Source organism: Aethalodelphis obliquidens, unplaced genomic scaffold (assembly GCF_003676395.1).
Source record: "Aethalodelphis obliquidens isolate GAN/ISIS:26980383/991018 unplaced genomic scaffold, ASM367639v1 scaffold18, whole genome shotgun sequence".
Lineage (NCBI taxonomy): Eukaryota > Metazoa > Chordata > Mammalia > Artiodactyla > Delphinidae > Aethalodelphis > Aethalodelphis obliquidens.
The window spans coordinates 16611081-16624356 of record NW_020837962.1 but is presented as its reverse complement, the minus strand read 5'-3'; the positions used below and the strand labels follow the sequence as shown (position 1 = coordinate 16624356).

Here is a 13276-nt window from a genome sequence, read left to right as displayed (position 1 = left end):
GCGGTGGGAGGTTCTGGTTGGAGAGGACTGGACATCAGAGCCAGCGGTGAGCTGCCCAGAGAGCGCAGGTGATATGGGGCTTCTTCAGGGGCCAGCAGAGGAGGAGGGGTGATGCTGGGGTCCTTAGGTTTTATTTTTCCGTTACCAGCAAAGATGGCAGTTTGTCTGACAAGCCTCCTACCTAGCGTCTGTGGGAGTGATGCTGGCTTGGAGGGCACTCGGGGGTGGCAGCCTTGCTGGGCACGCTGATGTTGGGGAATTGTTACTGACCGGCTGGGAATCCAGGGCTCTAGTGGAATCTCTGTCTGACGTTAATGGAATTCAACCCAGGCTCTCCGGTTCTTCAGTGTTCCAAGGGAGCTTATACAGAAGTGGGTTTAGCCTCAGATTCTTTTCCTCAAAATAGGGGAAAGGACTTTTAATAGCTTCCCAGATGATGATAATTCAGCTGGACTGGTGAGGTGCCTGGGGTTGTGCGAGAGGAGGTGACCTGATGTGCTGGTCTTCACTCTGTGCAGTTGCTTTCCCTGTGCCAGCCAGCGATTTGAGGATTAACTGTATTTACCACACACACGCATTTATTTATCTTTTCACTCTTAATTACCTCATTCTGCTCCAGATATTAACAGTGAAGAAGAATTGCCTGAAGAGAAACTAGAATTATGGATATAATAGGATTATAAGCAATGCTGAGATGTTTGTCCTCCCAACTTCTCTCCTCCTCCCCCACCATCTTTCTTCTTTCGGTGGAACTGTTTATCTTTTCCAACTGTTTGAAAATGAAAACAAATTAGAAGCTCCTGTGGAGGTTCAGGGGAAACGCTTGGACTGAATCATGGCCAGGTCTGTGCATTCAGGGCAGATGACCTGCAGGATATTAAGTCAAGGCCCTCTTTTCTTCTGAGCAAATAACACAGAGCAAGGCAGCAGAATTGTATTTTGACAATTAACCAGTTTCCACAGCCCTGCTCGCCCCTGCTTTATTTGTCATTAGTTATTCCAGACTGTCCAGCGTGCAGAAAACCTCCAGGGCTGCTGCCCTCCCCACGCTGAGGGGAAGGACTTCGCGGGCCTCTCACACTGTTAGTGCTTTTTATTTCTTTTTCCCGTGAGGACCACTTTACTACTGGTGAGTGGAGGAGGGACAAGAACAAATAAAATGCACACGAAAAACAGATTCCTCTTAAATTCTTGGAATTTAAGTACTTACTGAGAATTTCAAAGATTTGGATGCTTCAATGGACTTTTTTGCTTGTTTGTTTAAAGGAATGATTCCAACTTTGAATGCGGCTCCTCGGTCATTGCCGTAATTCTAAATGACTGATTGCAGCTGAGAGAAGTCAGGGTCAGCTCACAGTTCCCGGAGAACTGGGCGGACAGATACTCCTCTCCATCCCCAAAGCTGCCCTGAGGTCCGGTTGGCAAGCATGACCAGGATACTTGGTCATCTTTCTGACATCGGGGTTTACTTTAATGTGTGACATATATTTAAAGTGATCATATAGAGACATAGAATTGCTCTGGCTTTCTTCATAGCGTTAGTCATGTTTGCTGTTTTTATCAACATTGGGCCCTTGGTTGGGGGCAACTCCAGGTGGTGACGTTCCTGTCACGGCAGAGTGTGACCTGCTCCCCGACAGCCCCGGAGACTTCCTCGGCCGGAGTTGCAGTGGAGGCTGGGTGGCTCGTCGTGCCCTTTCTCCCTGGTCTCAGATGTTGTTTGTGGTGGTGAGTTAGCTCAGTAATCGCCCCTCAGTGCCGGGTCCTGTACGGGATGCTGGGGACATAACAGAACACAGGGCCCGGGTCTTCTGTTTCTGTAGCACATGGTTATCCTGGTGTCTGCTTTTGATCATGAAATGTTTATGATCTCTGCAGACTGGAAGATGGAAGCAAAGCATAAACATCGAGTCCTTTCTAGAATTCTGTGAATGCATTGTTTGCAGTTGCAATTTGATTATCTTATTACAGCGTGTTAATAATTTGAGATGAGTGTCTGTGTTGAAAGGAGCCATTTTCAATGGACATTTTAACCCCTAATTTAATACCAAGACTACAGTTTTCCTTATGCCTTGTGACTTCCAGGTGAGAAACTTGGGATTGACCCAACAGGATATACTGAATTACTCAGTTTACCTCGGAGGAAGGGAAACTGGAGATGTCTGGAGCTGTTTGCGGCTGTGTGAAATTACATTCCCCCTTTTCTCTGCCGCAGCCCGGGTGCCCTGGCCCCGCTCTCCTGGGTAGCTGACACCTTCAGGAGTGGGTCGCCCAAAGGCAGCACCAGCAGGTGCTTCCAGGAACCCTGCAAGGGCAAAGGGTAGAAACTGCATCAGGACTACACGTATGGAAACCTCACAGTGAAACGAGCACGTTGTATTTACTGTTAGAACAGCAGGAGATACGTAAAGAGCTTTTTCTCTCCCTTTAAATTGATTGGAATTCATATGGGAACACAGTTTGGACGAGTTGGTTTCTTTGTCTGTCAGTTTAGGAGGTAGTTGTACACAGACTTGCTGTGTTGTCAGTTTTCTATGGCTTGTTTTGCTTGGATATGGCGTGGTGGCTGTCACAGAGTGACACCCGGTGTGTGATGTGCTCCCGACACAGGATAGGCTGTAAACCTGCTGAGCACCAGCTGCTCCCACAGACCCTGGCATTCGCCCGGTGAACTTGGCAGAGGGGCTAGTCGTGAGCCAACTGCAGGTCTGCGACACTTTGTAACTGTGGGGAAGCGGGCGTTTAAATCCTCAAAGGTTCTGGGAGGGTGGGGACCACGTGCTGGCATCTCACTGCGGGACTTACCTGGAAACGCTCTGGGAGTGATTTTTTTTTTTCCATTTTGTGAAAAATGACACAGAAAAGACAGACAACTGGTTGTGTTGGTATCAAAACTGAAAAGATCTGAAAAATACAGTTTTTAGCCAGAAAATAGAAGCTGGAAATGAAGAAGAGCTCAGCAGATTTGATTGTGACTGAGGTTTCCTGTGTCAGATCCTTGTGTGAAAAGAAGACTCCTCTTGGGTGTGTTCCAGTGAGTGTGTTATTCAGGGCAAGACCACATATTATGGGTAGAATTACCTGCTACTCTGTCATTTTCTGTATTTTATTGTTCATCTTTCTGTGTTTGAAAGCCAGTTCTGATTGACTTGGTCTTTGGTAGAGGAATTTAACTTATTTATATTTATTATTTTTATGTGATAATTAACATTACACTTTTTTTTTTCTACTTTTGTTTTTTGTGGGAGAGGTTACTGACTTTCAATGCTTTGCAATTTGGGAGATATACTTTCACTTTTCTGTCATTCCAATAATTGTCTTTAAATTAACAAAATGCTATTTGAACCTTTTTCTTTCTGTTATCCATATCAAGAATAAAGCAGTGTTTGGTGGTACTTTTACTCTAACACCACATATCTTTTGTACTTCTTACTTTTCACCTATTTTAAGCATTTTATATCCAGATTATTTTAATGTTTTTTAGAATTTATTTCTCTTACATTAATGATTTTGAGGATTTACTCTATTTTTCATACCCACATTAATTCCAATTATATAAATATAGCTCATTGTTCATAGTGTTTATGCACCTGCATCCTTGTTTTTAGATTGTTTATTTTAAGTAATCTCTTTATTTGCTGGAACATGACTCACTTAGTATGTTGAGGAAGTGAGGTGTGTGTCTGATAAACTCCCAGCTCTAGAATATCTTGTTTTTTTAAACTTCAAACACATACAGCTGGCTCTACGCTTTTTGAATCATATTTTTTTCTCAATACTTTGAATCTTATTTGCTTTTCAAAAGAGCTGTAGTTTACTCTAGTTCTCTGTATCACATGCTGGATTCACATGTCGGCATCTGGTTTGCTGTGGGACTCCTGTCCTCCATGTGTGTCTGTGTTCTGGTGCCCCTTCTTCTTGGCCTGGCCTGCAGTGAGCAGCTGACCACGCTGTCTTCTGAAGCTTAACGTTGCAGAGAGAAAGACTGAGGTCAGCCCGAGTTTTGTTACTTTGTGGATAATCCATTTGTCCTTTTTAGATTTGTGTAGGATTTTTAATTATATTTTCAATTTGCAGCTTGGAACGTGCTACGTCTAGACATTTATCTACGTTCAGCTTATTTAGTTCTAGGGAGATGCGCATTGTCTCAGCGCAAGGTTATGGTGGGAAACCGCGGCAGACTCTAGATCCGTGTTTTCCAGGTTTTCATATGCACGTGATATTTTCTGATTCCAAATGTCACTTACTTGTGCATCTGCTGCTTTTATTTACCTAGATCTTTAAAAAGATTCAGTGTCCTCTTGGGTTTCTTAAGAATGTGAATCAGAATTTCTAAAAAAGTATCCTCCTCTTGCAGCAAATCTATTTCAGGAGGAACCCGTTCCTCTTGAGGGTGGTCTCCTCCTTTGCTGCGTATTCTAGGTATGTTCGGCTTTCACGGGAAGGGGCCCCCACCCACCACGCCTCTTTGCAGTTCCCTTTATGCTTTAAGCAGTAATTCCTCTGAGTGTTTTGCTTGTAGATGGGATCCTTTACCCTTTCTGGGTTTTCATTATTTAATGAGGTTTTCTAACATTTTTATATTGGTCGATTTCTAGAATACAGGAGGATGAAATTAGATGCCCCCTTCTCTTTTTTTTTTTACATTCTGTATTTCCTTTAGATGTCTTTGCCTTGTGTTTTAAGTCTTTTGAAATATTTTTTTTTCTCATTAGCCGAGAAAAGTCTTGCCTTTTGAATGATGATCTAATCAAGTATTAAGATTTACTGTAAGGTTGTAAGCACAGTTGTATTCTCCTTTATCTTTATCAAATGCCTGCTCTCCAGGTTCTGTGTTTCTATGATGTCAGAGTATGAGCACCTTCCTTAAACGTGGGCATTTTCTTGTGTCTGCTTGTACACATGCACAAAATTAGAATCCCCTTTGTCTTCCTTTCTTTTTTTTTTTCATTTTTCATTCATTCATCTATTTGTGCATGCAGTGCTCATTAAGAAACATTATTGCCAGCCACTGTTCTGGGTGTTAGGGGTACCAGGTGGCTCATAGGGGGTCTCTTCTCTCAAGGAATCCAGGAGCTGCTGGTGGAGCGGGCCCAGTGCCTGTCTCACTGGGGAGGGATGTGTTGGAGGGGAGGTTGCAGTGGGCCCTTCTCAAGAGGTGAAGTTTGAGTTCGGTCCTAAAGACTGAAAGGGATGTAGGAAGATGGAGCTGTGTTTTCCCAGCTCAGTAACAGCATGGCGAGTGATTAGCTAGAAGGGGACGTGGGATAAGAAAAAAAGCATTACTTTTTTACCTAAAAATATAGTCACCTTATTTTTAAGGTTATGCAGTTCGTTATTTTAGCTCTATTTCTCTTACATTTTGAAGTCCCAAATGTTGACACTCAAAATTCAATGAAAAGGTTTTGTCCGCATTAGATAGTTGGGTCATTTTTAGTGAGAGAGGAGTGGCCAGGCCCAGGACAGCTGAAGGACACGTTGCTGTGTCCAGAGGTCACCCCGGGAGTGTCCAGGCCGGCGGACTCCTGCTCACAGGGGTCCTTCTGAGACCACCTCACACGTGGCCCAGGCATTCACAGGATGTTTCCTGTGAAACCATCTGCCCTGTCTCATCATAAGTTTTTCAAACATTTATTACTCAAAGGGCCAAGCGACTAAGACTTCCGTTCTTCCAAACTGAACTTTCTGTTTTCTCCCTGGTCAGTGTTTTCTGTACCTAGCACCCTTGTGCCACGTGGCTGGTTTCAGGGAGAGTTGCTCCCATGTTCTGTACTTGTGGGCATAACAGGTTTAGTTGGTCATCGTTTACAGACGTTACCTTGCGTCAGTGAGTATGTCATATTTTCCTTCTTCTTCACTGACCTACCCTTCTAAGTGGAATCGAAATCAAATGTGAATCTACTGGGATATGTTGCAATCATCTGGGAATAATTTGAAAAAAAAACAAGTTGCCCACACAAATTAAATGAAGATCAACAGTTTTAAAGTACACGATAGCATCTTGTATAAACTACAGCTTCCATTTCACATTATTCCTGGTCATGCAGTAGGTTCTGGAGAAAAAAGGACTATGGATAATCAGTTAAAAGAATGACAGATTCCCCGATGTGCTGAGCAGTAGTAATACCTAATTTCGATTTCGAGTGTGCTCTAATGGATTACCATATAGATGGAGCTGATCACTGAGCATAAACTACGGCCATGTGCTTTTCAGAAAAGTAATATTTATTCACACTGTGTGGCTTTCCTGCACTTTTAAAATTTTACTCTCCAGCGAAACTACAAACAAGATGTCAGTGGCTTATGTGGCATTCGCAGTAGTGTAGCTTGGAACGTGGGCTGCAGTAGCAATACCTTATTGTGTTTGCCTCCGTAGAGGTAGGCTTCATCTGGGGCTTTCTGAGGGACAGGCTTAGCATTTAGACACAGATGGTTGTTTGGGGCTTCATTTTTATTGACCTCATAGACTTTAATGCATAAAAAAGGGCCCTGCCATGTTTGAGTGCAGAAAGCGTCTGTGTGGGTAGTTCCAGCCTTCTAGTTGTTGTATAATATTACATCCACTTGGGAATAGTCTTAGTAGCTCAGATATCGGGCATGGTGTTTCCTATCCAAACCTTACTGAGTTTATTTTTGAGTATCTTTAAAGTCCATCCATTTTGTAAATCTGAAAACTTTTATCCAGAAGTGGTGATGATGATATAGACCCGTCCTCAGAACAAGTTGAGTCTACTTGTGGCCAACTGAGGGCATCCAGGCATCCAGATGCACGCCACCTTGCTGTATCCTTTGTCCTTCTTTATATTAAAAAGACACTTGTCTTTGTCGCATACTAAGAAAAGAAACCTAAATCAAGAAGACCAATGTGTATTTTGGAAAGCTGAAGAGCGTGATTCAGTGCCCACTTGGTTTCCTGATTGCAGTGAAGATCTGAAGAGCCAGTGGGCATGCCAGCCATTCGTCTTGTCCAAGATGAGCTCTCTCCTAACTCTTCAGAGTAATTTTCTCAGCCTCAGCTGTACGAAATTTTTAGATTAAGTAGCAAGATGGGCCCAGAAGATAATCCCAGAATGTAGGCGGGGTGCCAAATCCCCCTGGAGGGAAGCATGACAGAGGAGGACACCGAGTGCTGCTGTCCCGCTCACTCTGGGAGAGCGGGCTGGATGCAAGGAGGCAGGAGATGTGCAGGGATGATGCAGCTGTCCAGCTCCCATCGCCTTGAGGCTGCAGCCAGCAGAGACCCCGTCCCCGAAGTAGGGTGCACTTCTTTAGGCCTTCAGCCTCTTGATATGAGAATGTCCTGATTAGTCATTGGAAGATGACCGTGGCAGACAGAGACGAGTGCAGCTCGAATCCCCTCCAGCCTGGCTGCAAGGAGTGGGGTCACCCCAGCCCCCGGCTGTCAGCGCCGTCTTCAGCTTTCCCGCCACGGCCATGCTCTTCCCATCACGACCCCAGCCAGTGACTGAGCGAGGCAGTGGTACAGTGGCCTGGCCATCGTCAGGCACGTGGGGCTCCTCTAACATACTGTGAGCTCTGTGTGGGGGTCTGTTTCTCTTTCACAGATGCTATTCCCCATAAACCACTAGGGCTTCTAACTGCACACAGGGTCTGTTTCCCAGAGAACTCAACCTGCAACCATGATTATTCATTTGGTAGCAAACATATTGAAATAGCCTCTGTAGTAAATTTTTCGGTAAAGAGAAAGGATGAGTTAAAGAATCCTAAAACTTAACAGCATTATTTACAGTTGCCAAGGTATGGAAGCAACCTAAATGTCCACCGACAGATGATGGATAAAGAAGATGTGGAATATATAAACAATGGAATACTACTCAGCCATAAAAAAGAATGAAATATTGCCATTTGCAGCAGCATGGATGAACTTGGAGGGCATTATGCTGAGCGAAATAAGTCAGACAGAGAAAGACAAATACTGTATGATATCACTTATATGGGGGATCTAAAAAATACAACCAACTAGTGAATAAAACCAAAAAGAAGCAGACTCACAGATATAGAGAAGAAACTAGTGGTTACCAGTGGGGAGAGGGAAGGGGGGGAGGGGCAATATGGGAGTTGGGGGGAAAAAGGGTTATTATGAGATTGTATGAAATCATGTGTGTGAAACTTTTGAAAATTGTTAAAGTACTATAGAATTTAAAGACTCATTTAATAAAAATTAAAAATAAATAAATAAATAAATGAATAAATATTGACTGAAAAAAAAGAATCATAAAACTTAGGCACAAATGGAAGCTGTCTTTCTCTCTTGAGTCTGGAGAGCCCGCCCCCCCCAAGATGTGCTTGTTCTGGGCTCCAGAGCTGCTTGTTTGGCTGGACAGCAGCCCAACTGCTGATACCCTCATCTGTAACCTTGGTTCCAGAGTAGGTGGTTTTCTTGTACTCACCTCCTTGCTTGTGACATTCTCCCGCAATCCGTAGACCTCTCTCTGGGTTTTCTCTGCTGTCGTGTCTTCTGCAGCTCATGGGGACATTCAGGTTTACATTCTGATGGTAGGACAATGCTTGGTCCCTGTTAAACAATTGGTTCCTGTTAAAATGTTCTGTAGAAATCTGACTTTCTTCTTCTTCTTCTTCTTCTTCTTCTTGTGATTCCTTTTTAATGTAATGGAACTTAACAAGACATAACCCAGTTTTTACATTTAGTTCCTTTTGCGTGTTATCCATCTAAAATGCATGTTGGTATAATTGCAGAGTGAAGACCTTTTTTGATTTTTTCCCCCCAGAGAGCCACTTGCCTTCATAGAGTTTATAGACTGACAGATCCATCCTGCCTGGCACTTGGTGTTTGGCCGACAAAGGTTGTGGGTTCTCTGGGCGAGGGAAACCATCGAGCTCACTTGATTTAAAGCTGAAGCCGCTTTGTTATGTGGCATCGATTTCCCCACATTTCCAGCATCTTTAGCTTTTTCTAACTAGTTGTCATATCAATTAGTCATACGTATTTCTGATCTTTAACACAATAAGCCTACAAACACCCGGCACATCCAGAGTTTCTCCTTTGACTTGTGCACGCTTGCTTCTAACTTCTGTTCCCCCGTCCGGCCCCCCGCGTCCTTACCTCCTTAGCAGAACTTCAGGAAACTGTTAGTGCTTGGGTTTTATCTCATTTCATTTCAGGCTCTTTCCCTGAAGGGTCTCATATACACACACCTTTAACTGCTGCCTGTTTTCTGTTACCATCCAGATCCCATTTCTGTATTCTAGACCCATATACCCGATTGCCTATCAGAACATCTTCAGTAAGGTGGTCCACTGACACCTCAAATTCCAGGATGTCCAGAGCCAAACCTGACATGCTTCAATTATGGAATTCCTTCTGGATTTGACATCTTGGATTAAATTATTGCCATCTACTGAGCCCTCTGGCGGGGGGGGGGGTGTCATTCTTGAGTCCTCCATTTACCCCAGCTACTCAACCTGTCCACCTTGACAGTTTCCCCTTCTGAATGTCACTGTGCCAGCTTCTCCTCTTACCCTGCTGCCCCTGGTCCAGGCCATTTCACTCCGTCTGAAATACTACCACTGCTTCTTCCTGCACGCCCCTGCCTTTCTTCTCAGCCGTCTTACGGAACCTGCTCCAGGGAGAGCATCAACCCCGGCCTCGCCTGCCTCTCCAGGCCCGTCTCCTCCCTTCTCAGCCGCCTGCCTGCTACGCTTACTGCCTGCTGCTGTCTGCCTCTGAACCTTCACACACGCTCTTCCTCTGTTCCTGCCCTCCACTTGGCAATTTAATTAATCTCTAAGTCTTAGCCCAAGTGTCCTCTTTTCCAGGAAGCAATCCATGAAGTCCCCACTGATGGGAGGCGCTTTCCCCTCACCTGTGTAACACGTCATACAAATTTCTGTCAGGCTTCTTTTTTTCCCTGAATGATATTTTCCTTACCGTCTCTCTTGCCCATGAATCATGAAACCCTTGGAAGTAAAGACAAAGTATTTTATTCATAGTTATTTTATTTCTGCATTTCAAATACCAAGTCTTGTAGATATTTTTCACTAAGTGGGATCTGGCGCGCGCGTGTGTGTGTGTGTAGATCTGCCGTGTGGGCGTGTGTGTGTGAGAGGGGGGGGGGGGGGGGTGTGTAGGTATGTTTGAGTGTATGTCAGTATTATCACATAGTAAAACAGATTTAAGATACCCTTTAGAATTATGGGGTTAAGAGATAACAAACCAACATGTTCTAGGGGAAGTCTGAAGTGGAAAAATGGAGGAGAGAATTCAGTGATTTTCAGCATGTGGTCAGCTATGTACAGCTTTTAATATATAATCAGAAATAATCTTTGATGGTCTGTGTAGCATTTTCATCTTTGTAGATGTGTAGTGTGTAGAATTCATGACAAATTATGTAACTTAATACATTTATATTTTATGTTTATCAGATTTTGAAAAACTTAGTTCTTTTAAATGATACAGCTTTTATTTTTGGTTTGGGTTTTCTTTGCTAGGTTCAGGGCTAAAAAACGCCCACACATTTTAATGTATTTTAATGTAAATGCCATCACTAATTCAGTGATGCTTAAGGAAATATAAGGTACATATTATGTCAATGTGAATATAAGACCATAGCAAAGATCAGGATTACCTATAAAATTCACAATTTCACAAGTAAAAAACATTCAGAATTCTTTTACTGAATATTCATTGAGCACCGACTGTGTGCCAGGCATGCTTCAGGCCCTGGGGATATTTCAGGGTGTTCTGGCCTTCATGGGGCTTCCAGTCAGCCAGGGTGAGGACTGTGCCAGGGACGATGGGACAGGTGATGGAGGAGGTGACGTTTACAGTGAGGCCCAGCTGCTGGGAAAGACGTCCACGCCGGGACAAGTCGTGCCCTTGATAGTCACCCACATTGGATCAGGTTTACCTGTGGTGGCTTTCCCAGTAGACGTTCTTACACATTGCTTTATTGTCAGGTGGGAAAAAATGAGGTAAACACACTTGTATGTTGCTGACCCAGTTGGAAAGTTACGACAAGAAAACCAAACCAAACCCCAAGCTGGCTTGAATGGAAGAGGTGGTGTGTCGATAGCTGCCTGGAAATATACTTATTCTGGAGGTCTGAATATATCAATAAGTTTTTTACCTTAATTTTTTTTTCAATTTTTTAATCATAGGAATCTGATATATTTTTTAAAATATTTGTTTATTTATTTATTTGGCTGTGCCAGATCTTAGTTGCGGCACTTGGGATCTCTGTTGCAGCGTGCGAGATCTTTAGTTGCGGCATTCGGGGTCTAGTTCCCTGACTGGGGATCGAACCCGGGCGCCCTGCATTGGGAGCGCGCAGAGTCTTAGCTACTGGACCACCAGGGAAGTCCCTACCTTAATCTTTCAAAATGTTAGACTGTTAGGCTAGATAAACCTAGAATGAGGATTTTCATAGTAAAATAGAAATGTATTATCAATACCAAGGAATGAATTTTAACCAGTGTTTGTATTTTCTACATTTTTAAAAAAGGCAGTTACAGATAGAATACAAGGACTTTTATTGCCCAAGAGTAACTTGCCAATACTTGTTGTAGAGTGAAAAAAAAGTCGTTCTCGTTTGTTTGGGTCTTTCGGGAACAGCTGCTTTCATTCTCCAAATACTCTTGTATATTGTAAATTTTGTTCTTTGTTGTATCTACCAGAGGCAGCGGTGGGGGGATTCATGACTACAATCCTAAAACTAATTTTTAGCTATTAATTTCAAGAAATTCTTGCCACCAATTTCATTTCCTTATTCCACTGAGTAAGGTCTTATCTCTTCTTTGTTGTTCATCTTTCTTCCCAATTCCGTTTCTTGTCCAGAGACCAGTGAGGATTTTAATGAAAATGGGAAGTGGAAGGTGAAAAAGAAGACACCTAGAGAATCTGGCATTTGAGAGCTTATTCTTGTAATATTTAAGCAATGGCTGTGATTTAATTAAGATAAAATGATCACTTCAGGTTTTTTTTTTTTTTTTCTTTTCTTTCTTATAGGGAGAATTCAAGTTGGGACAGTAATCTCTTTAAAACATTCAGGGAAGGAAGTTTGCTTGGGGCAAGTAAAAGAGACTGTCCTGTTGGGGTCCAAGATAAAGTGCAATATTTATGTTATTACGAAGTTTTTATTTCTTTTCTGAAATATATCTATATATATATAGATATACAGCATGTACTATGGGCTAACATGAAAATGTGTAATTTCATTTGTTGTTTATTTTCTCTTTATATCTTCTGAATTTTCGTTTGTTTGTTTTATAGAAAATACTGCAGTTTCTACCTGAACGAATTTTCTTTCGATGGCATTACCAGAGTATAGGTAAGAACAATTACAAAAATTTTAAGTAATATAGATTTCTTCCAGTAGTATTTTCAGTATTGTTTTGTAGAATCAGCACCATCAAGATAGGTTACAGCAGGGAATATTAATAAGTGTGCCAGTTAAAGCTGAGACAGTCCCGCCTGGCCTTCAGAGGGAAGTGCATCGTCTGTCTCCTGCTCTAAAAGGGGTTCACAGACCAGCAGCCTCAACGTCACCTGAGAGCTTGTTAGAAAATGCAGAATCTCAGGCCCCAGCCAGACCTCTTGAATTACAGCCTGCTTTTCCAACAAGCGTCCCAGGGGATTCCTGTGCACGTAAAGCTGACCTGGAGTATTTTACTTAAATAATTTTACATTTTTTTCTTGCAAGAATATCTTGTTCTTCAGGCCTTTATCATGGACTCAGAATTATTTTGTTTGACCGTTTTAGAATGTGGCAGCAAGAGGGAACTTGAAATAAAGCAAGTTACCGTGGCTGCCCTTCTGTCCAGTTCTCGACATCTCACAGTTTACTCTCAATTTACTATTCACAGTACAACAAGAGTAATTTGTGGTATCGATTGTGAATTCTACCTTATCTTTAAATAGAGTGTCCGGTTCAGTCCTCCTGCCTTAGAGGACTCTGACATTTCCTGTAACTCTTCTGCCTTACCAGGTGGTCATATTTGAGGAGAGCATGACCTTATAGTGGAATCTTAACTATTAGATCATTCATTCATTGAAATATTTATTGAGGGAGAGACTTTGATTGAGGGAGAGACTTTTCAAATATTTATTGAGGGAGAGAGGCAAAAACAGAGCATCTCACCATGCTGTATTATGTAAGCTGATTGCCTAATGGGGATTAGGTGAGAAAAAACGAGTACAGTATGATCGTTGCTCTACAAGAAGTGTAATGGGAGCAAAGAAGAAAAGTTGAATAATCCTATTCAGAGAGATTGAGGAAGCCTTTGAAAGAGGTCATTT

The 13276-nt window shown here is 42.7% G+C and overlaps 1 protein-coding gene across 4 annotated transcripts in view; it reads left to right on the top strand.

Annotated features, from left to right (window-relative positions):
• RALGAPA2 (Ral GTPase activating protein catalytic subunit alpha 2) overlaps nucleotides 1-13276 on the top strand; it is a 282446-nt gene that overhangs the window by 35023 nt on the left and 234147 nt on the right. For all 4 annotated transcript variants that reach the window (XR_003435157.1, XM_027118095.1, XM_027118094.1 and 1 more), the window contains one exon: nucleotides 12251-12308. Coding sequence is in view for 2 of the 4 variants with exons in the window: in XM_027118095.1 (XP_026973896.1) it covers nucleotides 12251-12308 (58 nt within the window). In the remaining 2 variants the exon portion in view is untranslated. The remainder of the gene's footprint in view (nucleotides 1-12250; nucleotides 12309-13276) is intronic.